The following is a 24985-nucleotide window of genomic DNA, read 5'->3' as shown; positions in this document are numbered from 1 at the left end:
TACGTTATCCTGCTTGCCCTGACAGCACGATCACACAACATGAGCTATGGCTGAGAAGGAAGTAGCTGTGGACATGAGAGACTCACCACTCCCATTATGTCATTTTCTAAAACAAAGTTTCAGTGTGATTTAAGTGCTGCTATTGCTGCCTCTGTAATACAAGCAGGACACAAAGATCTGTGCCTCACCAGACTCTCTCTCTTGATCTCTGTTCAAACTTAAAGAGCATGGGATTAAGCCAATGGGACACCATGTATTTCCAGAGTAATATACAGTCACCAGTAGAGGAGACATGCTGCCTCTACATTTAAAGTATTAAAAAGTGGAATACTAAAAAAAAAAAAAAAAAAGTTGGTTTGTAACAAACTCTCATTTGAAAAGGTTCGTTTGTAACATTTGGTTGTGAGAAGAAAAAACAAACAACCCCCCCCCCCAAAAAAAAAAAAAACTCATTTCAGAAATGGTCCTAGATGTAAAGTCCCCTGTGAAGGACGTTTGTGTCCCTGAATTAAAGCAAACAAGTGCCCAGGGAACTCAAGAGATACTGGAAGCAACAGCTCCCCAAGGCAGAGCTTTGGGGCTTGCCAAATTCACACATGGACTTGGGGTATCAGCGTTACAATCTAATCTTCTCCTGCCTCTGCCAGCAGCAGAGAAAGTCTGACGTCACTAAATCACGCTTTAGGACTCACTGATGTGAGAGATATGCTGGGCCCTATAGCAGGAGCTGCTGCAACACAGACCATTTGGAGACGGCTGGAGTACGGAAACAGTGCTGCCTTGGGATGAAGGCCTGAAATGGAAGAATGCCTAAAAGCCCTACCAGACTTCGTGCTTGCTAAGCCATGCTGTCCTTCCAAGAATGCTCTAAACCATCGTAACCTAGGTCAGTTCTCCTGACACAGGGAAAGGGACAACAAGGAGGCAGGAATGAGGACCTCAAAGCAAGAGGAAGGTGAGACAGCTGCTGTCCCTAGCACCGCCAGGTTAAAACAGCCGCAAAACTCCAGCTTAAACTAGAGGCAGACTTATTTTTTGAAGTGGACCAAGGAGCTCAGCTTTGATCCGCAACCTAAAGCCACTCTTCCCCTTGGCAGCAACTGAACAACACCTGAAAATACGACCACTTCCCTGAGGCACCCAAAAAACTCCAGTCTAGGTAACCAAGGACTTAAAACCATTTCTTGCACATGAGGAGTCCCCAGAGTGCCGTGAAATTTTCCCATGCCAGAAGGTTAACAACGGGTGATAACTCGGCGAGGAGTCATCACCAAGTTTCCCAACGGTGTCTGGACATAGTCCCCTTTGCGGGCTCGACGCCTCCAAGTAGAGACTTTTGTGGTCCTTGAGGAAATAGCACAGGGGAATAAGAAGATGACCCCCCATCCTTCCCGGAGAGTCCCTGCCAGGACACAGCAGCAGCGCCCAGTCCGGCTCTGCGCAGCTGCCCGCCCCGGCCCCCCCGGCCGCGCATCCCAGCCCTGGGTGTTACCGGGCTCCGCGCTGCTCCTCTCACTTCAACAGTGCCACCTAGTGCCTTTTTTAAACCATTTCTAGTGGAACCGGGGCTCGAAATTGGGGAAATCCGAATTTGAGGGAGAGAGGAGTTAGGGAGAACAGGAGCCGGTTGGTGCGGATGAAAGCTGCGGGCAGACGGTGGGGTCTGCTGTGGGGTCTGCTGTGAACGGCTGATGCCCCTGCCCGCCCCTGGCTAACTAAACTGTCAACAGAGTGCAGAGTGAACAGTTCTGGTGACAACTCCACCCCAACGTCCGCGCCCCCACCCCCCCCCCCCCCCAAAAAAAAAAAAAAAAAAACACAACAAAAAACAAACACAAAAAAACCCCACAACACACATAATTTTCCAGTTCTTGTATTGTCTAACATGTTTCCTTGGTTGTTTAAAAGCAAATGGCATGAGTATTAGTGCCAGTGGGAACTTTCTTGGGTATTTACTACAACAAATGTTTCCGAGAATGAATGGGTAAAGCAGGATTGGAAACTGCAAAGTTCATCCATTCATAGAGGCAATTCCCTTATTAATAAAAACCAGCAGCAGCAAAAACCGTCCCAGACGAATAGTGGCTGTGGGAGGAACAAGTCCCACACCCCAAGCCTAGAGATGAAGGGAGCAAGGAGAGGGGAAAGTGGGGGTTTCCCCCAATTACCGAGCATGAAGAGGAAATCAGATGGTGGCAACATATGTGCATTGCATTTCTCTGCGAAATTTGCAACTTAGCTAATTGAATTCCTGACGCTGAACTGGTCCTTGACTGAGATCATTTCAATGGGCAGGGTTGGTTTCTTTTTTTTTTGCCTCCTTACAGGAGTTCCCTCCCCTCCTTCTTCCCATCCTCCGCCTATTAAAACAACTCAAGTCTCACTTGTTAAAAGACCCCATAACGTGGAGGAGGCAGAAAAGCAGCAGCAGCAGGAAAGAAAAAGACGTCTGGAAAATATTACCCGTTTGCTGCTGCTGCTGCTGCTGAGAAACCTCATTGAAACAGTTACTCGGTCAGCAAGGCATCACCAAAGAGACTTTATCTTATACTATACATCTCTCAAACTTTCAGACGCTGCCTTGCAACTTCTCCAGGCTCCTGGCTAGCCGGATTTGAAATAAGATCTTCAGCTTCGACCACGAGAAACTAACTCCTAATTTATTACTTTTAACTTTTTTATTGATATTATTATTATTTGAAAAAGAAAAGAAAAATCCCACACCTTTGAGCTAGAAACTGAAGCAGAGAAAGACAAATACATATTAATTGTGAAAACACGTGGGAGAAAATGAGTAGGACTGAATAGCCTGAAACTATTTTTTTTTTTAATCTTCATTTTTAATTATTTTTTATTTCTGAGCGTCTCAATAAGTCCATTAAAAGTGCGATTTGATCTTTTACCTCAAACTTGGAAACTGTTCAGCGGGAGCAACGGTACGTGAGACCACACAGCTGGCTGGAGCCCCTCTATGACCAAAGGACAGAAGGACAAGCAAGGTAGGTGATTCATGATTATGTTTCTGTCACCTCAAGAGCAAAAGACCCTCTTTTCCCATCCCCACTGTTCAAGGGAGGAAAGCTGAAACAGATCCCAAAAATACGAGTGGGGCTGGGGGAGGATCTTACCGGGTTTATGCTACACCTATTTGAGTAACGAATAGAACCGCAGTGAGGATGAATGAGGTTTTCAGCTTCAACCTCTATTCCGTGTAATCCGTTTAAAATATTGCTGAGCTTTACGATTTGCAAAAACAAACCAACAAATAAATAATGAGACCCCCAACCAAACCTAAAAATAAAATCAAACAACAGGTTAGGCAGCCGCTCCCCTGAGCCCAGCGGAGGAGGCGAGAGCTGCTCCCAGCCCCGGCTGCCTTCTCCCCGGCCGCCCCCTGCTTCTGCATCCAGAGCGGGAGGGGGAACGTGACAGGAGCGGAGGGAGGGATGGGCCTGCAGGAAGGAAGGCGAGGAGCCGGCCGGCGGGAGGAGGGCTCAAGTCCCGCCTCGGAGGGGAGAAACCGAGCGGATCGAGCTGCCCGGGCGCCGCGCGGAGCGGAGAGGGCGGTTTCCCGGGGGAGGGACTGGAGAGGAGGGGTGCGGTGCTGTGAGGCGGGAGCTGCAGGGCTGCCCGCGAACTTCCAGCGCTGCGCGCCTTGAGCCCGGCCCCGCCCCGTCGGGCAGCCCGCCGCACCCGTCGGCTAGACCCGGGCTGGCGGCGGGCGCCCGGCGGCTGCGGGGGCCGGCTGAAGGAGGGTCACACCGCGGGGCCGCCGCTGCGGAGGGCGAAGGCGGCTCCAGCGCAGCCTTGAACGCCCTCTGCCCGGCCGGCGTCGGGCGGGGAAAGCCGCCCCGCTCCGCCCGGCTGCCCGCAGTGCTCCAGCCGTCGCCCCCGGCCTGGACACGGCCCGCGCTCCGCCCCCCGTGACGTGGCAGCGCGGGGGATCCCCCTTGGCGCCCCGCCCACCCGCTGTGACGCACAGCCCCGCCCCCATTGGCTGCGCGGCGGCCCGGGGATCCCCGCACGAGCAGCCCCGCGGCGGGCGGAGCCGCGCGGACTCGCCGGGCCGGGGCACCGCCCCCCGCTGGTCCTGGGGGCGTCCCCCCGGCTGGAAACCCCGCCGTTCTGCGTCCCGCATGGCCTTTCCCTGAGCCTGTGGCGCGTCAGAGCGTGTCTGTGGGACACGCCGAGACCCAGCTCTTGAGAGTCTTAATGCCCTTCACCTTGTCTTGTCAGACTCCACGGCGATGCTGGCAAAGAGGGATGAAAATACCTTAAGAGACAATTTACCTTGTTTCCCTGCTCCGAGAGAATCACACAGAGTGGTTTGGGTTGGAAGGGACCTTTAAAGGTCATCTAGTCCAACCTCCCTATAGTGAGCAGGGATATCTTTAATGGAAAAATTTAATGAAATATAACAAGGGCAAATGTAGAGTCTTGCATCTGGGCAGGTTCCAGTATCAGTTGGGGAATGATCCTAGAGGGCCAATGGCATCCTGGGGTGTATTAGAAGGGGGTGGTTAGTAGGTCGAGAGAGGTTCTCCTTCCCCTCTACTCTGCCCTGGTGAGACCACACCTGGAATATTGTGTCCAGTTCTGGGCTCCTCAGTTCCAGAAGGACAGGGAACTGCTGGAGAGAGTCCAGCGTAGGACAACCAAGATGATTAAGGGAGTGGAGCACCTCCCTTATGAGGAAAGACTGAGGGAGCTGGGTCTCCTTAGTTTGGAGAAGAGGAGACTGAGGGGTGACCTTATTAATGTTTATAAATATGCAAAGGGTAAGGGTCACAAGGATGGAGCCAGGCTCTTCTCGGTGACAAACAATGGTAGGACAAGGGGTAATGGGTTTAAACTGGAACATAAGAGGTTCCACTTAAACTTGAGAAGAAACTTCTTCTCAGTGAGGGTGCCAGAGCACTGGAACAGGCTGCCCAGGGAGGTTGTGGAGTCTCCTACTCTGGAGACATTCAAAACCCACCTGGACACCTTCCTGTGTAGCCTCATCTGGGTGTTCCTGCTCCAGCAGGGGGATTGGACCAGATGATCTTTCGAGGTCCCTTCCAATCCCTAACATTCTATGATTCTATGATTCTATGATCTTCAACTAGATCAGGTTGCTCAGAGCCCCGTCCAGCCTGGCCTTGAATTTGACATCTACCACCTCTCTGGGCAACTTGTTCCAGGTTTCATCACCCTCATCATAAAAAATTTCTTCTTTATATCTAGTTTAAATCTACCCTCTTTTAGTCTAACACCATTACCCCTTGTCCTATTGCAACAGGCCCTGCTAAGAAGCTTGTCTCCATCTTTCTTATAAGTGTCCTTTAAATACTGAAAGGCTACCATAAATATTTCCCTGTAGCCTTCTTTTCTGCAGTATGGTGATCATCTTTCTGAAATTCATGGTATCTTTATCAGTATGGTGAGAACAAGAAGGGAAAAAAAGTATGTACTCCATCACTGCTGGTAGGTGTTGTCTGAACCTTTCTTCAGGGCACTCAATGACCCCACATCTCCCAAGGCATAGCTCTTGCTTCATGGTCTCCTTCCTTATGGATCATCCTTCCATAGACACACACGTTTTTTCTTCAGCACACATTGCTGTAACGTGGGTGCATTGGAACTTGCTGACGAGAATGGATAGGTCATTTCTTTTGGGGGTGGTAGCAGTGAAATGTATTCCCTTTCCCTGAAAAACTGCTCAAAATCCAGCCCACACCAAGGTTAGAGGAGTCTGTCAATGTTGTAAATAAAGCCAGGATTTTATTTCATGATAGTGAAACTTCCTTATAATACACACAAGTGCCGAAAAATCTGGGAAAAGTTTTCCTAGTGAGAAGAGCAGCTCCTCTGGATTCAGCAGTGTTTCCCATGCTAGTTTACCAGCAACAAACTCAGCAGTTCTTATATATAGTGTGCAAGCAAATATGCTTCATTTTGTTGGTCTTCAAGATTAGTGTATAAAGCGGCAAATTACTCCTCCATTCAGTGTGGTGGGACTTGACAAAGTCAAACAAGATATGACTTGTGATTTATAAGCAAATTGCAAGATAATAAGCTATGAACAACAAATAAATAATTATTTGCTAGAGTAAAGCAGAGTAGTCAGTTTTGTGCCAAAACCACCATGGACTTCATACCCAGCAACCATAAAATATTTCTAAACTAGATTTTTGTTTAACTGCAATCCAAAATGTCTGAATACAAATATTATTTACTTCTTGATTTATTTCCTAGAGCTTTTTTTTTTTCTTCTTTTGGTTAATTTATCAACTAGTGTATCACTGTCTACATTAGGGACAAATTCAACCAGCAGCTGTTAGTTACTCAAACCTGTAAGAGACTAAATTTGGGTGGTTTAGTGGGAAACATGCATTGAGCAGACAGGAGATTCTTGATTTGCTGATCAAAGTCTGTGAATGCAGATACAGTTCACCATCATTACTAATCCTGTTCTTCATTTTAAACCTAACCCCAGAGTTAATTTTAGTCTTATGTGAACCCTTTCCAGAAGATCAATGGCATGACAAAATCTGGAAGTGATAAATAACCAAAAGCACCAGATATGGTAACTCTGCTGTAGTAAAGATGTACAGATGTAACATAACTTTTCAGTTTCCTCTCTGCAGGCTGTAAAATAGAAGAGGGAGTCTGGACAGCTATTTTCTGCTTGTAATTAACGTGTACCTGGAATCATTTGTACTTCAAAGATAAATGATTTATTTGGCCGCCAAACTAAGGCTAATAAGGAATCTAAATATTGGTCGAAAAATAGTAAGGCTCAGATACAGTTTGTGTGCACACGCAGACCGTATGTGTATAAGGCCACATTCAGCACGTGTCAGCCTGTGTGCATGCACACACACATGCACCCAAACACGCTCATGTTGTTTAAGCAGCTGCTATTACTCTCACAAGTAAGAAATGCTTTTTTTAAGACTTATAAAAGATGATACTCTTCCTTTGGTTGTGTGCAAAACAGCCCTCAGTAGCTGCATGCACATACACCCACGTGTGTCAGCTTTTATGTTGCAGACCTCATTGATCCCAAGAATCATGCTGAGTAGGAGTTGTGTGTTTATTACAGACAAACTGCTACTGGCTCTGCCTTCAGGTGGATATAGGCAAGGAAAATAGGAAGTGGTGTGTTGGTTTTTGATGGCTTTTTTGAGGAAAACCAGTTGTATGGAACTGGAGAAGCGCTGGGGTCCCATATCACACCAGAAAAGAGTATCATTACACATATCAGTAACTGAAGCTGTATGAAGGGTTTTGTAGATCTCCAAGAACCTCTTGCGTGATGATGATTCGCATTTTACAGGTGAGAAAGGTGAGACAGAGAGAGGCAAATTCACTTACCTAGGGTCACCCAGCAGATGAACAGCAACGCCAGGAAAAAAATCCAAATTGTCTGAGTCCTGGTCCTCTCTTAGATTCCCTAATGTAAGAAATGCAGTGGTTAAGCAATGATTCATCTGACAGCCTTCATAAGGGAGATTAATCTGTATGATAAACGTCAAATGTATGTCTACATTTTTATCATGAGTATCCCAGAAATAGTTTCACAGAGAAACTTTTTTTTCACCTATTCTACAGAACTGCAAGATAAGTTATCCACTGATTTCTCTCTTCAGCAAAATACTGAAGTGCAGAGTTATCTTTAATTGTATACTTACATGCTTTGCTGAATCCAAAGCCTCAGCACTGAGGTTCAGAGGACCATGGCTAGTGGACATTCAAAAATTTAGCTTCTATATGGGCATATGAAAATGAGGCATTTTCAGAGGTTTTCAGTGTTCAGCACTTCTGATTGCACCAAAGATTTGCAGACAAGTCCGATGTATGAATCTCATACATAGAGTGGGTTTGCATTAGCATTTTGGTTTGAATCAGGAGTGTGTTCCCTTCCTTCAACCAAATTGCTTGGGTTTGTATTGCAAAGTGATTGCTGGGCACACACGCTGGATTCTTATTGAATGAAATTAATTGCAAGATGTACCCCTGGAGTGTGCTTTTCAGACACTAATGGGGTTTTGGTCCATAGGGTCTGACTAAAACTAGGTCAGAGTAAAACATGAGAATGGATGGAGGGTGGAAGTTATGCACTCAGCACCAGGTATTCCTTTTTACAGATCCTTTCCGGTAGTATTGGACTATTTGCTGACGTGGCTGTAGGCTGAGATGTGTAGAGAGAGGCACAGCTCCTTTGAACCTTCAGAGGTGAATGAGACAAATAAGCACACTTGTGATTGAACTTTTACTGCTGTCTCCTGGACAAATATTGACTTTTGCAGTGTAACGTTTTTTTAAAAAATGCATTCAGATGTTTGGCATTAATAAGCTCCAATTCTTTCAAACAACCTTCCAAATTGTTGCATTTTATGCATACACTTCCTGTGTCTCCCTCTCTTGCTTTTTAAACTTTGGGGGGAAAGCTAGCCAGAAGTACTACACAGCAATACGTGTGAGTGTTGTACATGAGAGATGACTTCTGAAACAGATGATGTAGTGAGCTGTATCGCATGTGTTGCGAGCAAGCCCAGCTTCAGCTTGACCTCCTGTCAGTCACTGGTTCCACATCCTGTGTGAGCAGCTGCAGGGGACAACGCGGTCGCTTCCTTAATCCTCAGGGCAGCTACACAATGGCTGGTGCACAGTAAGTGAATGCACTGCAGCTAATATTGATGTGTTCAGACATCAATATGTGTGGGTTTTCTGAATATGTATTTGACCCTATTCTCTTTATCACTCTCTTCATGAATTAGCAACAAATCAAGCTTTTTTTTTCTCTTTGCCTCCTGATGAACTGTCTCCAAGTCCTGTTACTTTCAGTGATGCGTGAAATCTGAGTAATAACCACATGGACAGACTATGCTATATCATTTTGGAGTGTGGAAAAGTAGTGCTTTACCATGGAAGTCAGCAGTGTTCTCTGCTGAGTAAAGACCCAGTCCCAATCAGGACAGAAGAAGGTGCTGAATTTCAGTCAAGTGTCTAGATCTTATTAAAGTTAGATCTATGTGCCATAACTACAGTTAAATGCTAGCCTAAATATTTTTCAGAATAGAGAAAACTGAAGCATACGTTGCTATGTTCTTCTAATTTGCAATACAAGGCATTAATTCAGAGAAAAAATTGTGATCTCTAGTGTTACAGAGTTAATAACCTAGTCATTGTATGTACATTGTAGGTATCAGTCAACCCTTTGTTAACCTGAGATTTTTGATGAAAATAATGTTAGAAGACTACAACTTTTAGTTATGCCAGTTGTTAACAGTAGAGTAACTTCTCCTTCATCATAGGTGTGACCAAAAAATACTCTTTGTGTGGCTTTATCAAGATGCCAAAAGACACAATGCCAAATAGTTCACTAGGTGGACTCTGATGTCAAGTACATGCAAGGGTTCATTTCTTGGCCATGCTTTTCCATAGGAGCCTCCAAAGAGAGGCATGCATTGCCTCCTCCTGTACAGTTGCCACAAAGCAAATGCATACTTGGGACTGCTTGGTGTACCAAAATGTGTCACTGAATCAGCAACAACCTGCATGACATTAGGATTTAGCATATGGCTTTCATATTTCATTGCTACTAGGTGGGCTGGTTAGCACTGACCAGGTCCATCCATGGAAATAAATGGCTGCAAGATCATGACAACATATTGCTCAGTAGTAGATTTTGAAGATGCTCTACATACACTTATCTATTGTATACAAACCTTGACCCTGTCTGCTGGAGGCTGTGCAAGGCTTGTACTGGATTCAGCACTGTAGGGTTAGGTGAAGGTGCCAATAGAGGATTTAGGTGGACAAACTGCAGAGTAGAATTAGCAATCCTGTCTCAGGCTTCCTGTGCAGTATATGGCAGACATAGGCACCTCCGAAAAGAGTCTGACACAGCCGGTGCAATCTTATTGCCCCCTGGAAATGTCCTTCAAAGGTAATGCAAAGCAATGGATCCTTCAATTTCATTCAGTGCTACATAGCTTTCACTCTTAAAAAACAATAAGAAAGAAAGAGCATTGCAGGTAGTATCTTCCTCATCCTACTTTACAGAACTGGTTAAAAACCTGCTCAGAAAGTGCAAGATCCAGGTTTGACTCCAGAGCCAGTGAGGTAACCCACCAACTCACCTTCTCAACAGGTGAGGAGCTTTGTCCCTCACCTCACTCCAACACATCTTCCCATGTAGCAGCAGTTCCATGCGTACACAGAAGTGACCTGCAATTGCCTTCGTTGATCTGAGAATAGGGACTGGCTGCATGTCTTCCATGTGTTGTGCACCTCATCCCTAGCTCGGGCGTTGCTTTTCTTCTGTTTTTTTACATTCTACAGTGCCCATTTCCCAGGATTTAGCAGGTGGGTTGGACTAGATGACCTCCAGAGGTCCCTTCCAACCCCAACCATTCTGTGATTCTGTGATTCTGTGATTCTGTGATTCTGTGACACACTTACTGCGTTAAATCCCACAAGGAACTGAAGATCCTTTAGGCTGAGACATAAACAAAATACTAAGATGTGCTGATCATACAAGGTGTCTACAGTACCCTCCACCAGTTAGTCAGCTGTTGAGTAGGTCTGCAGTGATGGCAAATTTGGGAATACGCAATTACATTTTGCTGAAAGCCTATTGCTAACCCTTAGAAAGAGTGTTTATCAATGAAATGACCGAAAAATAATTGTACCTTTGAAAGTTAATGTGAGTGTTTGTCCTTCACCAAGGATTTGATGCATATTGACTCATCATGGCATTATTTTAGGCTTACACAGTTAAAACACAGATCTGTATGCTGGTTCTCTGATAATAGTTGATTTTACCTTTGTGTGACAGGTTCAGGAAACTTCAGGAATGGATTTTAACTGATGTCTTATGAAGGATGTTCTTTCACATCTCACTGTGTTAGGCCAGGCTAGATACTCATAAGAGCACTGTCTGACCTTGAAATATCTGATGCAGCTATTCCCTGCCCTCAGTGCTCTTATTTGACTCAGCAGTTCGTTTTTGGTCCCAGACTTGTATAAGCGTCATTTCCTTTTAAATTCTTGGCTCAATTATTGGAGAAGGGTGGAGAATTTTTGGCTTCTTTGCCATTGTTTGGGCATGCTCAAGTTGATAAAGATCGGTTCTGCTGGGCAAGTTATCAATAGCTCACGTGCTATAGCTTGAGAATATTGAGCAACTTTTTCCAGACTTACTCTGAGATTCAGTCAGTTGAAAGACGATATATAAAAACCCCAATTGCACATATAAAGGGGAAAGTTTCTTTGATGAAAGCCAGGAATTTAGATCAAAACATAGTTTATTTTCCCAAGGTTGACAGTGAAAGGATAGAAAAAAAAGGCTGTTTTATTAAGACCAGAAATCCATTCCTTGATCTTAAAAGGCTGTATTATTTTTTATTATTTTTTTTTTTGCAAGGGTGGGAAGCTGTGCTGTAATGACAAGATCAGAGAATTCATTTCTTTCATTTATTTTCCCTTTTGTGCAGAAACACTTCATAGGAAGAAAGAAAGCAATAGCAAATTAATATAAAAGAAGCTTGGGAGGGTATATAGTCAGTCAAATGTAAACGCCTCAGATCTTAATCTAAATCCTCTCAGCTCTACCTATACAAGTGGCCCACTGAAGTCAGCCATATAATTCTTAATGTTAGCAGACTTTAGCCCCTACTCACTAATAGGAATTTTCTCTTTCTGGCAAGAGAAGAGAAGTAGTGGACCCCAAATGGGACACCATTAATGAAACAGGTACCCTGATGTTTGTGACCTTCTGCGTGCTTGAGGGATTAATAAACACATGGGCTGTTTGACTTCAAGGTAATCTAGAGGGTATCCATTACTTAATCTTTTTTCTAAAGTGAATCTATTTTAGACGCTGAGTTTTAATTCACCTACAGTGGTGGTGAGTGTAAACTATCTTTCATTAGGCTTCTCCATGACCCCCGTTGTGAAGGACTTTGAGACAGGCCAGAGCAGAGACGGTTTCTTTTGCTGGTGGGTGATTACAACACCTGTCAGAGCCCAGCCATAAATATTCAAGGAAGTCCTAGAGATAGGGTCCAATTTCTTTAACAGTGTCTCCAAATATACATTTAAGAGGCTTCCTCCTGTCTTGAAATTTAAGACCCTAAATAGCCAGTGGAAAAAAGCATAGTCGTCATAACTTCAGACTTTAGGATTGCCTGATTTATTTTTATTTTGTAAGTGATTTTGTGCTGACTGTTTTTTTCCAAGCCTGTAACTTTTCAGACAGAAATATAATTGTTGACAGATATGCTGCTGTAGCCTGGTAGTATTTTTTCAAGAAAGAGTTAAAGACACATATGATGTAAGGAAGCACTATTCCAACATCAGCTTTGGCCAACAGATGGTGGAACTAACATGATCAGCAGACGAGCAAGATGCCAGCAGCAGGGAAAATATGAATAATAGTAAGAAAACACAAGTCCATTACTCTGAGATCCCCTAATTCAGCAAAATATTCAAGCATGTGTTTGAGTTTCATCAATTTACAATGGGCTTGCTGGGTTGGCCCTAAAGAGATATTATCTTGTTTATATCCTTAAGGTCAAACACATCAAGTGACATAAAACGTTGTCATTAACTTTCCTGTAATTCTGAGAAAGCTGTTGCATAATATGATTAATTTGATTGTCAACAAAAAGCAACACTATATCCTGCCTGTCTGCCTGCCTACATGCCTACACGTTTGTTCATCATTTGCCTCAAAAATACCAGAGGACCATCCATGCCAGCCAGCTCCTCCACAGCTCAGAGCTTAGGTTAGAAGGTTTCACAGTCAGGTAACCTAAATACGCAGAGTTGTCAGAGTCAACTGATGTTCTAATGAATTTCTCAGCCCAGGGTGGAGTCTTGGCTCCCTTATATTAGTGCATACTTTTGCCACAGACTTAATCTCAGCCAGGCTTTAGTGCTATATACACGTGGTCACACATGCATATATCTGTGTACACAAATGTATGAATAATACATTTTTTCAATGGTATTGAGAAGACCTTTTAAAGCAGATGTCTGATTATATAAATATAAATTACAAATATAGTCAGACATCTGTTTAAAAAATTATAAATACATTCAGACATCTGTTTTAAGAATGTCTTTCCAATATTCTTGCAAACACAACTAAGCGACAGAGGCAATTCAGGGTGCGATGCAGTCATGACATGGATGGGAGATGAGGAGGGGCTGCCCAGACCTTCAGCTGTTCTGCTCGCCTGTGACCATGTGAAGTGAGTGGTGACCCAAAAGCCCCTTCTCCAGCTCTCCCAGGGTAGCATGACAGAGCATCTGATTCAGCAAGCCCAGGCTGCCAAAATAAGATCCTGACACAGACAGAATCTTCTGTGAGGATATTACAAGTAGTAGAAAACATCCCTGATACATGAAGGTGTCTTTAAATTGTACTTTACACAAGGGAAGTTGAATTGAGCAAGGTGATGCAGTAAGTCTGCGAGACAGCCAGAAGCACTGGGTGTATCTGTTGATACTGAGTTCTATGTTGAAGCTATGCACATCCCTTATGAGGTCTTATATCAGCAAGTGGTGGCTCTGCTAATATTTTCCATGCTTCTTTGTAGATGCATTGTGAGAGGTTTATATGTATCCTGAGAATACTTGGAACCACGCTCTTCGGGGTGTCCCTCCTGCTGGGAATCACCGCTGCTTACATTGTGGGCTACCAGTTTATCCAAACAGACAACTACTACTTCTCCTTTGGACTTTATGGTGCTATCCTGGCATCACATCTCATCATCCAAAGCCTGTTTGCCTACCTAGAGCACAGGAAAATGAAGCGGTCGCTAGAAACTCCAATCAAGCTGAACAAAACAGTTGCCCTTTGTATTGCTGCCTATCAAGAGGATCCTGACTACTTAAGAAAATGTTTACTTTCTGTGAAAAGATTGACCTACCCTGGAATTAAAGTTGTTATGGTCATTGATGGGAACTCAGAAGATGACGTTTACATGATGGACATTTTTACTGAAATCATGGGTAGGGACAAATCTGCCACTTATATCTGGAGTAATAACTTCCACGACAAAGGTCCGGGTGAGACAGACGAGTCTCACAGAGAGAGCATGCAACATGTATCTCAGCTGGTCCTGTCCAACAAAAGTGTTTGCATCATGCAGAAATGGGGTGGAAAAAGAGAAGTAATGTACACAGCATTCAAAGCACTGGGGAGAAGCGTGGATTATGTACAGGTAGGTATTAGAGCACCAGGTCAGTGCCAATTCAAACACACTTTGAAAGAAAGCAGCTTTTGTATATTTTGTGCAGCATGTTAGAGGCCATCCTAGTCCCTGATGAACACAGTGCTCCTTTCAGTCTGTTTGGAAACAGCTTGACCGTTAAAAGCTTATTTTGCTACTTTTTAAAATGGTCAACCTACCTGTGAATAGGTTAAATTTGTGCACCAGCTACTGGAGAAATCTGAAATCCTTCCTCAGCCTTTGGTACTGCCTCCTCACCCAAATGGTTTTGCTTCAGACAAAGCCAGTGGCCTCCTGAAGACCCCTTCTGTGCTCCTGTAAGACAAGATCTCAGCAAGGTTTTATTTTGTGAGGTTGTTAGCAGCCTCAATGTAAGCAGACAGGCAGGTATTTAGTGGCCCTAGGGAATACCTCAGAGCAGTGGTGGAGTCTGTAAAAAAGATGGGGATATTTTAAAGGCTTCGAAAGCTGTGCAGAGTATTCAATAAAAGGGTCGATGTGCAGCCTGAAAGATTTCTTCAGCTAAAGCCTGAAGGAGCTTTTGCTTCATCACTTACAGCTGCATTACCTCACTCACCACGACTTGGCCTTTAAAGCCCTTATGACACTATTCACTTAAAAATGAATTAGGCTGGGTCCTCTCTCCCTGTTTCCAAAGCAGCAGAGACACATTTCTTTCCAGCTGCCTTGGATCCCGTGAAAGATTTTCTATGTTTCTGCCTTACACATGGAAGTAGTCCTCACTCCTGCAAACAACCCTGCTGACTGTGGGAAGGGGAAGAGGTCACATGTGGAGGAAAGCGGGTGGGATCAGGGTCTCTGGCTGGATGCTGAGGATCGCTCCTTATCAGTCAAGGATAGCAAGGCTCATTTGATTAATCCCACTGAATAGAAAAGTTTTGTAAATAGAATCATAGAATAGTTTGGGTTGGAAGTGACCTTCAAAGGTCATGTCATCTAGTCTAACCCTCCAGGTTGCAGTTGCAGGGACATCTGCAACTCTATCAGGTTGCTGAGTCCCAACCAGCCTGGCCTTGAATGTCTCCAGGGATGGGGCATCTGCCACCTCTCTGGGCAACCTATTCTAGTGTTTCACCACCCTCATTGTAAAAAATATTTTCCTCATTCTAACCTGAATCTTTCCTCATTTAGTTTAAAACCATTACCCCTTGTCCTATCACAACAAGTCTTGCTAAAATGTCTGTCCCTATCTTTCCTGTAGGCCCCTTTAAAGTACTGAAAGACCCCAATAAGGTCTCCCCTTATGAGATGATTGTCTTAATATGAGGTGATCTTCTTAACTAAGTACCATCAGCCCTTCCTACCTTCTCCTGACAGCAGAGCATCCAGTATTCTCCTTCAGTGGAGCAGCAGCTCCCTGTGAGATGCTCTTTTCTGGCTTGGGGCAACTGTGTGGCTGAGCCAGATATGTTTCTGGGGTCCATGCACAGCCTTGTGCTGGGATGTGCATGCAAGTCCTGCACGGCCCAGTGTCCACAGGCACAGTGTCCGAGCAATGTGAAGAGGCTGCCAGCAGCCGGGGTGAGAGCAGCAAGTCCTCTGCACACAGCAGGGGCAGAAACTGAAGAGTACTGGGAACTGCTCTGTTACTGGAGCTGGGAGAGTAAGGCAAAGATTTAAAACCCATCCCCTACCACTTCCAAAACTGAGACTGATTTATTCACTGAAAACAATGGGCTTAAGCTCTCCATTGTATGCACTTTGGTTCTTTGCTATGATGGACTAAGATGGGATAAAAATGCCAATTTTCTTTATTAGCATGGTTTTATAATCACTTTGCTTAGAAGTATCAGATTGCAGAGAAAGAAGGCAGAGAGGAAACAGATTCATTGCAACTTTCCTCCCTCAGTCCAGCTCTTGCATTTGTTCAGGGAATCTGGAAAAAGTGTTTCAACAGTCATAGTATAAACTGAGAAAATGGAAGAGATGTTTCTGATCTTTCAGTCAATTAACACTCCTGACTTGGCTCTTAAGTCCTGATGAATGTGTCAGGGACTGTAATGCAGCTGCAAGCTGCCACCAAAGGCTGCACTAATGATTAATGCCACAGTCACATGTGTTTTAGAAATCCAGCACATTGGTGGCCCTGGCTACTACACAGTCATGAAGCAATGCAGCTGAACTGTGGCTCGGTTTTATGAATGAATGAAAGATGAGATTTTCCAAATGTTTTTTTCGGGGTACCCTGGGTAAACTACTTTAAACAGGACTGACATTTTAAGGGCTGAACAATCTACATCAATGATCAAGCACTTTAAAAAGTGGACCAGTTAGCACCATTGCCCACCCTTGAAACTGTGGGCCTCAAGGTTCTTAAAAGACACCTTGGGGTTATGGGCAGGCAATCATAAGCAGTCAGAACAATGCAGATAATAAGCTGTTGCTTATTAGTGGCATCGCATTAAATACCTGAAACTTTTGTGAAGGCTTATTTCCATCCTGGAGGAGGTTAGGGGGGTGTAAGCAAGCAGGGAGAGGAATTAAACTGGCAGACATCAGTGTGGAGCTGGCTGGAGCAGCCAGGGCGCAATTCATCTTGACTTGATGGAGGTACCTTTGTGAACAGGCCAACACAGCCTGAACTTCTCAGAGCAGCTTGGATAAGCCACCACTGGTTACATCACAAGTATCTGACCATCTCATTTAGGGTCTACGACCCAAGGCAATAATTTATAGGTCACTCAGCCCTTATGAGAAAAGATGGCAAATCGACTCTTGGACTGTGCTGGACCACCCCTGTCTGGGCAGACCGTGGTGTGTATTATTTGGGTTCTTAAGTGTCTGGCTTTCTCTGGGCATGTCCTCTTTTCACCTGCAAAAACCTTGTCTAGACGAAAAATAATGTCTTCTCTGGTTTACCCCAGAAACCTAGACATGTTCAATGTGCTGACAGGCCCAGAACACATGCTGATAATTTTTTCCGCAGTGTTTTCAGTATTCCTCATCTCATATTAGCAGTGTTACTCTTGGACAAATCTTTTTTGCTATAGATAAATGCATATAGATAAAATGCATCAAATGACAGGCACCAGAGGGAAAGAGGGGCTGGGGAGGGAGCTGATCCCAGCCGACCACTCATGGTTACAAGAAATGGGTTGAGTATTGCTGCCTGAGCCCTGGGTACTCAGCAAACTACAGATTCCTCCTGCAAAACACTCAACAACAGGTCTGTCCAGGAAGCCCCAGATAGAAATACAGGCATCTTTTCCCCTCTTCAGAATAATTGTTTTGCTCCCTTTCTATCACCGCTGTCACTGATGACATCTTTCCACCAAAGCTGGAGGGACACTTTGGCCAGGATACAGAGCTGCTCCTCAGGATGAGTCCTCTGAGGAGAGGTGCTGGATTCATCAAGTTAGCAGGAGCTGGAGGTGCTTGTGGCTTTTCTCCTCATGGAAATACAAGCCCTTCCATTGGCTTTCTCCTCTCATCCCCCTCCATGCAAGTGTTGGGAGGAGCATGTTAGCAGACACTCAGCTGCATCTCAAGCTATGCAGCCCGACTATCCTGGGTTACCTCCTCTCTGAAACTGGGCCCATAGTAGAGCCCCAAAATGCTCACCTCACCCTTCACAGAATACACATGAAGGTTTTTGCTCCCCTGGAGCAAGGGGCCTTAAGTTGAATTGAAAGGCTGGATGAAAGGACACCAAAATTAGGATACACAATATGAAGCCTTACCAGAATCTGACTTTATAGGTTATTCGTGCAGCACTACTGACTTTTGCCCCTGCCGTCCCCGTCTGAGATCACAGGAATGCAATGTGGGTTTAAAGTGGAAGCAGTATGAGAATTTGTAGGGCAGGATCCAGCTGGCCAGGAGGGTGTTTCTGGGACAGCCTCCCCTGCTCCAGTTTCTGGGTGTCTGCTGTGAAATGAGTTCACACATGATGGGGGCACCGCTTTCAACAGCAGCTGTGACAAGGAGACACCCACTTGTTTTAAACAGGCTGCAGCCCGTGTCGTTCGCCTCTGAGCAAATGAAAGCGATGCCAGCTGCCTCGGCCAGCCTGTCTGAGCCCTCCTCCCACTCTCCGGGGGAAAGCTAGCTCCTAATGTACACAGTGTTTAGTTGACTAGGAGTGTTTGTGTGGCTGAAACGCCTTGTGTGTGTCATCTATTTCTGCCCTGGTCTTGTGGAATGCTGCACTTTGGGACTCGCTCCTTCTGGCTTTACACGTTTTTTATAAGAATGCCAGAGGAAAATAGCAAACAATTTCTATATATCAAATGTCAAATCCCCGCACTAATAATAACACACCACACATCTAAAATTATAAATGAGTTTGTTCTGGAATCCAAAATACATATCTTACATGAATTGCTAAAGCCTTCTGTGAGTGAAAGAACTATTAGGTTTCTTCCCAGACTCCTAGCTGACTTTTTCTTTCTTTTTTATAACAAGTGTCTGGAATTTAACTTCTCGCTCCTTCCCTCATATGGCAGTGGGAAGCATTTGACCACGGTACTCCAACTGTGCAGCCAACGCAGAGAAACCCTATGTCAGGACCCAGCAGGAATCTGCCACATACCCACAAACATCGTCTTGCTCTGCAGAGCCCCATCTCTGAGAGCATATCTCTTATTCAAAGGAGCCAGCTCAGTGTGCCAGTAAAACAAATAGAGCTGATACAGAAGAGAGGATTGTTTGTGTGCACAGCACTAACAAGTGCTCTGTTTTGTTCAGCACTGCTCCTTGCTGCTTGATACAATTGGCCTTTAACAGAAATATCAATGCAGACTCCAAAGTGAGATTTAATTACATTCAGGAGAATATGTATATAGAGTTCCTACAGTCAGATTATTTTCTCCTCTAGTATACTCCTTAGCTCATTTTTATTCTTGTTTTTTCTTACTTGTAGGTCTGTGATTCAGATACCATGCTTGATCCAGCCTCATCAGTGGAGATGGTAAAGGTTTTAGAAGAAGATCCAATGGTTGGAGGAGTTGGAGGTGATGTGCAGGTGAGTACGATGATTTTCAGAGTAGCAGAGGAGTTGCAGAAACTACTGGCACCATAAGAGATTTTGCTGGCTGGAATGGCTTTGAATATACTGCGATACCATTATTGAGGCTCTTATAAAACCTTAACCTTTCTATCTGTTAAACAGAAACCCTTACTATGAGATATGAGCACAGTATGGTTTTAACACCCATAGAAAGCAAACAGATATTATTATCCCCCATACAAGTGAAAAGTGGGGCACTGGCATTTTCAGAACTGTTTTGGCATCTTTGAGTCTCTAGGTATAACTTGCTTGCTCAGGGTACCAAAGAAAAGCTACAGGAGAGCACACAACTGAGAACAGGTCTCCCAAAGCCAAGTACAGCACACCAAGCACTTCAATTATGTTATTACTGGCAGCCAAGATTGTCAGGAATAAAAGCCTTTTTGCAATGCAGTGCACTATGCATTCGCTGTGCTGTTGGGTTTCCTCTGCACCTCTGTTAGGCAGGACAATGGAAAGCCCCCAAGTCCACCCAGCTCCACTTTTGCTAGGATTTCCACCATTGTGGAGTTTGGCTGACAACTACAGCAAAAGGCTATTCATTCCTTTTGATATAATTGCTTCTGTGACAATTTATAAAGAAAATTGCATAAGAATATTTCATCTGGCCTTGGGATCGGTCCTTCATACTCAGCTGGGCTTTTATGTGAAACAAAAGAGAAAGGGCCATCTATATGGGCAAGCACTTACTAATGAATGCCCCAGTAGTCAAAAGTATTTCAGACATGTGGCTCTTAACTCCAGAAATTAAGATTCCCACAGAAGCCTGAATATCTTTTCAGCTGTGGGCTCACCATGAACCAGGCATCACACTCACCCTAAACTTGTGAGAAGCCAGACACATGTGAGTCCAACTGGCATGGGACAGTATGGACCCAACTATGACAATGAAGAAGGTTCATAAGTATCTGCAGAGAAAGAGAAGGACGTGTCCTCTGAGAGAAAAGGTGGTTAAAATGAAGGATCTGGGCTTTTTTTTTTTTTCCTAATTCACTTTCCAGCATACACCCAATACATTTGAGTTAGGCTTGAGCCTATCCCTGAGCCCTGCTTCTTCTAAAATATTCTAGAATTAGGTCAAAACAGAGAAAAGTTGGGCTCTTGGCCTTCAAACCTGACAGAAGTCAGGGCCATTGGAGCAAACCACTTTTTTTTTTCTAGTTGCAGAACACTGCTTTCCAGTTGTAGAAGGCCACAGTTCCCCCTGAAAATCCCCACACTGAGAAGATATCAATGCAGAGCTGGCACAGCCACCCTGCTGCATGCTTCTTTGCCACATTCACCAGCACAAGGTGTGTGCTGAGAACATGGTTGTGGAAACATGGACTTGAGTGTCTGCGTGCACTCATGCCTCCATTGAGCATTCAGACTCCTAGACTATGCCTGTGTTGTATTTTAAGTGTAGGTTTGAGCTTCAGGTGAGCTTTGGAGCATGCAGAAAAGAATGACTGAGACCTTTATACAGGCCAAAGTATGATGCTACTGGATTATCACAACAGGTCTCAAAGCAGCATAACATGGCTGGTACTGTGAAGACAAATTAGAACAGGTTGTTCTTCAGAGGGCCTAATGTCAGATATGGGGGCATAGTTCATGGTCAAACCTCTAGGGAAAGCCTTATGATACTTAAGAAGTAGGTCAAAGACCTACAAGAAAGAAGCAGGAGGCCACATCTGGGAGTCCACCATCTCCTCTCAAGAGAGGCTAAGACCAGCAGGTCCTTAACTGGGGATGAAGGGAAAGGAAGAAGGAGCCAGAAAAGAAGTTTTGTGGTGGAAAAGAGGAAAGATTGCTAGGAAAAAGTGAATGTTTTGGTAGAATAGACTTTTAAAGTCTTCATCTCATCTTTCTTGTCAATGTCCTGGACTGTACTGGATTTGTCATGAGCTGGACACAGGAGCAAAGTTCCCCCTATATTCTGGCTAATGGTGCTCTAGTCTCTGCAAATTCTTTATTGATCTAATGTGTGTATTTCCTTTCCAAAGAGCCTATCTAAAATGACAATTTTTTTGTATTTTGCAGATTTTGAACAAATATGATTCCTGGATATCCTTTCTGAGCAGCGTGAGATACTGGATGGCATTTAACATAGAAAGAGCCTGTCAGTCCTATTTCGGCTGTGTACAGTGCATCAGCGGACCTCTGGGAATGTACAGAAACTCTTTACTCCATGAATTCGTGGAAGATTGGTACAATCAAGAATTTATGGGCTCCCAGTGCAGCTTTGGAGATGACAGACATCTAACTAACAGAGTGCTAAGTCTGGGCTATGCAACAAAATACACAGCTAGATCCAAGTGCCTTACCGAAACACCGATAGAGTATCTCAGGTGGCTGAATCAGCAGACCCGCTGGAGTAAATCGTACTTTAGAGAGTGGCTTTATAATGCAATGTGGTTCCACAAGCATCATTTGTGGATGACCTATGAAGCTGTAATCACTGGATTCTTTCCTTTCTTCCTTATCGCCACTGTCATTCAGCTCTTCTACAGGGGAAAAATCTGGAACATCCTCCTCTTCTTGCTGACAGTTCAGTTAGTGGGCCTGATAAAGTCTTCCTTTGCCAGCTTCCTTAGGGGCAACGTTGTCATGGTTTTCATGTCACTCTACTCAGTGTTGTACATGTCAAGTTTACTGCCAGCAAAGATGTTTGCAATTGCCACGATAAACAAAGCAGGGTGGGGCACGTCAGGAAGAAAAACCATTGTAGTTAATTTTATAGGACTCATTCCAGTCTCCATTTGGTTTACAATCCTCCTAGGTGGCGTAATTTTCACTATCTACAAGGAATCAAAAAAGCCATTTTCAGAGTCAACACAGACAGTTCTCATCATTGGCACAATACTCTATGCATGTTACTGGGTTATGCTTTTGACTTTGTACTTTGCTCTTATCAACAAATGTGGCAGGCGGAAGAAAGAGCCACACTTTGACATGGTGCTAGATGTATGATGTTTCCGTGGGAAGTTACCCAGAGAGTTGTAAAGCAACCCAACGACCTTGTAGTATCTGTGGCATCAGACGAATGTTGCCAAGGGAAATGGATCATTGCTGCTGGGAATAGGACCTTTATATTCCTCTGGGTTCATTTTCATCCTGCCAAAGTAAGAAAAAAAAACAATAAAAAATGATTTTTTTAAATTTTATTTTATTTTTTTGTATTGCCAAGGGGGGGCAAACACAAACCACACAGTTTCGACCTGTTCGCAAGAAAATGGGAGAACTTCTATGTTTATGCACTTTTTTATTGTGCATATGCCTGACAGTGTTACGTTCTATATACCTCACTGGTCATGCTTATGTGTGTGGACAGGAATGAAAGGAGTTTGGAGAATCGAGAAAAGGATCTTACAACCCCTTGCAACCTAATTTATGAACTTCTCTTTTTTATAGTTCTGTTTATAGGAAGGGTCTTTTTTGTTAGGCTGCCAAATGTAATGCCAAAGGTAAATTTTAAGAGGCCATTGGCTGAGCTGTATTTTTATATTATTGTATTATTTGTGTGTGTGTATTTTTAAACCAACTTTTTTGTTAAATCACATATTTTATATTTTACTATCTGCCAAAAAAAGCTGCCTCCTGAACATTTTGTTCTTTAGTCTTTTAAACACATTTGGAAAAAAAATCCTACTTCCTCCCCCAAAAATTGTACTGAATTGATATTGTTCACACCAGAAAGAATAAAAAAACCTCTCTGCATTTTTGAAACTGATGGATGGTTATTTCTGCAAAAAAAAATGTTTAAATGTGCTCTTTGAAGACATTAATTAGGAAAGGCCCAACATTTTCGGTTTTTGAATACAAGCATATTGTGCATAAAAAAGGCCAAAGGGGTAGACATGTGCAATTTGGGGTTTTGTTTTGGATAACATTGTAAAAGGGAAATTTGCTTCTCTGCTGACAGCATAATATCCCTGGCATGCGCAATAGCCATAAGGCAAGGCAGGCCTCGATGCCATTGGAAAAGACATTGCTATAGGAAAGCTCCCACTGACTTTTCATGGGACCTGAGGAGTCAAAAACTTCTGATCTGGAGAAATATTGGACACCTAAAACTACTGCTGACTTCACTGATGGTCATAGGTGTTCATAATCTGCTAGTATCAAGCAGACAGTTCAGATTTTTGAGTTTGAAAAACATACATGGAAGGAAAGCTTATCAACACTTTCAAACAGTGGGTGTGTTACTATAAAACTTCGGCAGTGCCTTTCACAGAGCATAAAGAAAATGCAAACATCAGCTCTTCAGTCCAGTGTAATACAGACCCCAGTACTGAGCCCAATAATTTGTGTTTGACTGAAGCATATCTACCAGAAAATAAGCCAATTTTTTATCAGAAACATCAAATCTTAGCAAATCCATCACTTCCTTGGTGCCTAATAATCAGTCCTGGACATTTATTTTGGACCATGATTTTGAGAAATAATATTCAGGACTAAATTCTGCAATCTTTCACCAGCCAAAGGAATGTGGCATTGAGCCCCATTATACTTTATAAAGAGCAACAGAAAGCCAGCTGCATACAGACACATGCCCTTTTTAGATTCTGGTTTTAAAAGCACTGTGGTAAAGCAGAAATCAGCATATGATGCTTAAAGAACTTAGAAGCATTTTCAGCTTCTCTTTTTTAATGCAGACATGAATAGATTCTGCTGTAGAATGAACTGCACACACACTACCTTATTTGTCTGATTATCTTGAGGTACATGATTGCTTGAAAGTCATACTAATATGTTAATGATTGGAGAGTTGATTCATGTTGATTACAAAATAGAACAGTATTAAAATTTTAAAAAAGCAAAAGAAACAATAAAAAAAACTTGACTATGCCTTTTAACTATTTATGATGTAAGTTAAAGCTTGGGTTAACATTCAAATGTCAAATAAATCCTCTCATTCTATAAAAAGATTGAATTAATTGCCTGTATTTATTCTAGCAATTATTCAATGTACTTCCAATATAGGTTGTATAGTATAATTGTTACTTTCATAAATAAAATATTTTTGATAAGATTATGACTAATTCATGGTATTTCTGATCAACAGTTCTGCTTTGAAGCCACAAATCTGCACAGTTTGAAGCACATTGTTATACTATCCCCAGCCAGATTTCCAAGTTGCCACGGCGTAACAGAGCAGTTGGAGGAGGCAGGACAGGTCCCTGCTGCGAGAGGCAGCTCAGGAATTGGCAGCCACAGGTCCCCCTGGGTGCTGGTACCCAGTGCCCTGATGGTGCAGTGTATGGGTGGTACTCAGAGTCTGTGCCTGCCTCTGCCAGCAGCTGCTAAATGAGTTCAACCAAACCACTTCCTTCCCTCTTTCCTCAGATTCCTGATTTGTGAAACACAAATGGCAATCCAGCCTCCTTTTTGGGAAGTGCTTTGAAGTTTATGGCCAAAGCACTTTACACCAGAGCTGATATTTTCCAGCTCTCCTGTCCACTGGAAGTTGCTGCCCTCCATAGCTGGGGAAGCAGAGGAGAATATGTACCTGGCCTTCTACTGCTCCTCATTACTGCAGTTTCTCAAACATTGCCCTGGCACAGGTAAAGTGCATAAATGTATTTTATCATAGAATTATTTTGTTTGGAAAAGACCTTTATGATCATTGAGTCCAACCATTAACCAAATACTGTCAAGTCCACCACTTTAATCATGTACCTAAGAACCTCATCTCTGCATCTTTTAAACACCTCCAGGGATGATGACTTAACCACTTCCCTGG

The 24985-nt window shown here is 43.7% G+C and overlaps 1 protein-coding gene across 1 annotated transcript; it reads left to right on the top strand.

Annotated features, from left to right (window-relative positions):
• Positions 1–2070: 2070 nt before the first annotated feature.
• HAS2 (hyaluronan synthase 2) lies at positions 2071–24284 on the top strand. The gene is made up of 4 exons (XM_005507278.3): positions 2071–2999; positions 13596–14222; positions 19114–19215; positions 21283–24284. The coding sequence occupies exons 2-4, from the start codon at positions 13596–13598 to the stop codon at positions 22210–22212; spliced, it is 1659 nt and encodes a 552-aa protein (XP_005507335.1). The 5' UTR covers positions 2071–2999; the 3' UTR covers positions 22213–24284.
• The last annotated feature ends 701 nt before the right edge of the window (positions 24285–24985 follow it).

Source organism: Columba livia, chromosome 2, assembly GCF_036013475.1.
Source record: "Columba livia isolate bColLiv1 breed racing homer chromosome 2, bColLiv1.pat.W.v2, whole genome shotgun sequence".
NCBI classification, from domain to species: domain Eukaryota; kingdom Metazoa; phylum Chordata; class Aves; order Columbiformes; family Columbidae; genus Columba; species Columba livia.
The sequence above is the reverse complement of the archived record's forward strand: the minus strand, read 5'-3'. Positions and strand labels throughout refer to the sequence as shown.

Excerpts from the sequence above, each read along its gene's own strand:
- HAS2 (XM_005507278.3), top strand. The coding sequence starts at position 13,596 with ATGCATTGTGAGAGGTTTATATGTATCCTGAGAATACTTGGAACCACG. Across the intron at positions 14,223-19,113 it reads GAAGCGTGGATTATGTACAG|GTCTGTGATTCAGATACCAT; the intron begins GTAGGTATTAGA and ends TCTTACTTGTAG. Across the intron at positions 19,216-21,282 it reads GAGTTGGAGGTGATGTGCAG|ATTTTGAACAAATATGATTC; the intron begins GTGAGTACGATG and ends TGTATTTTGCAG.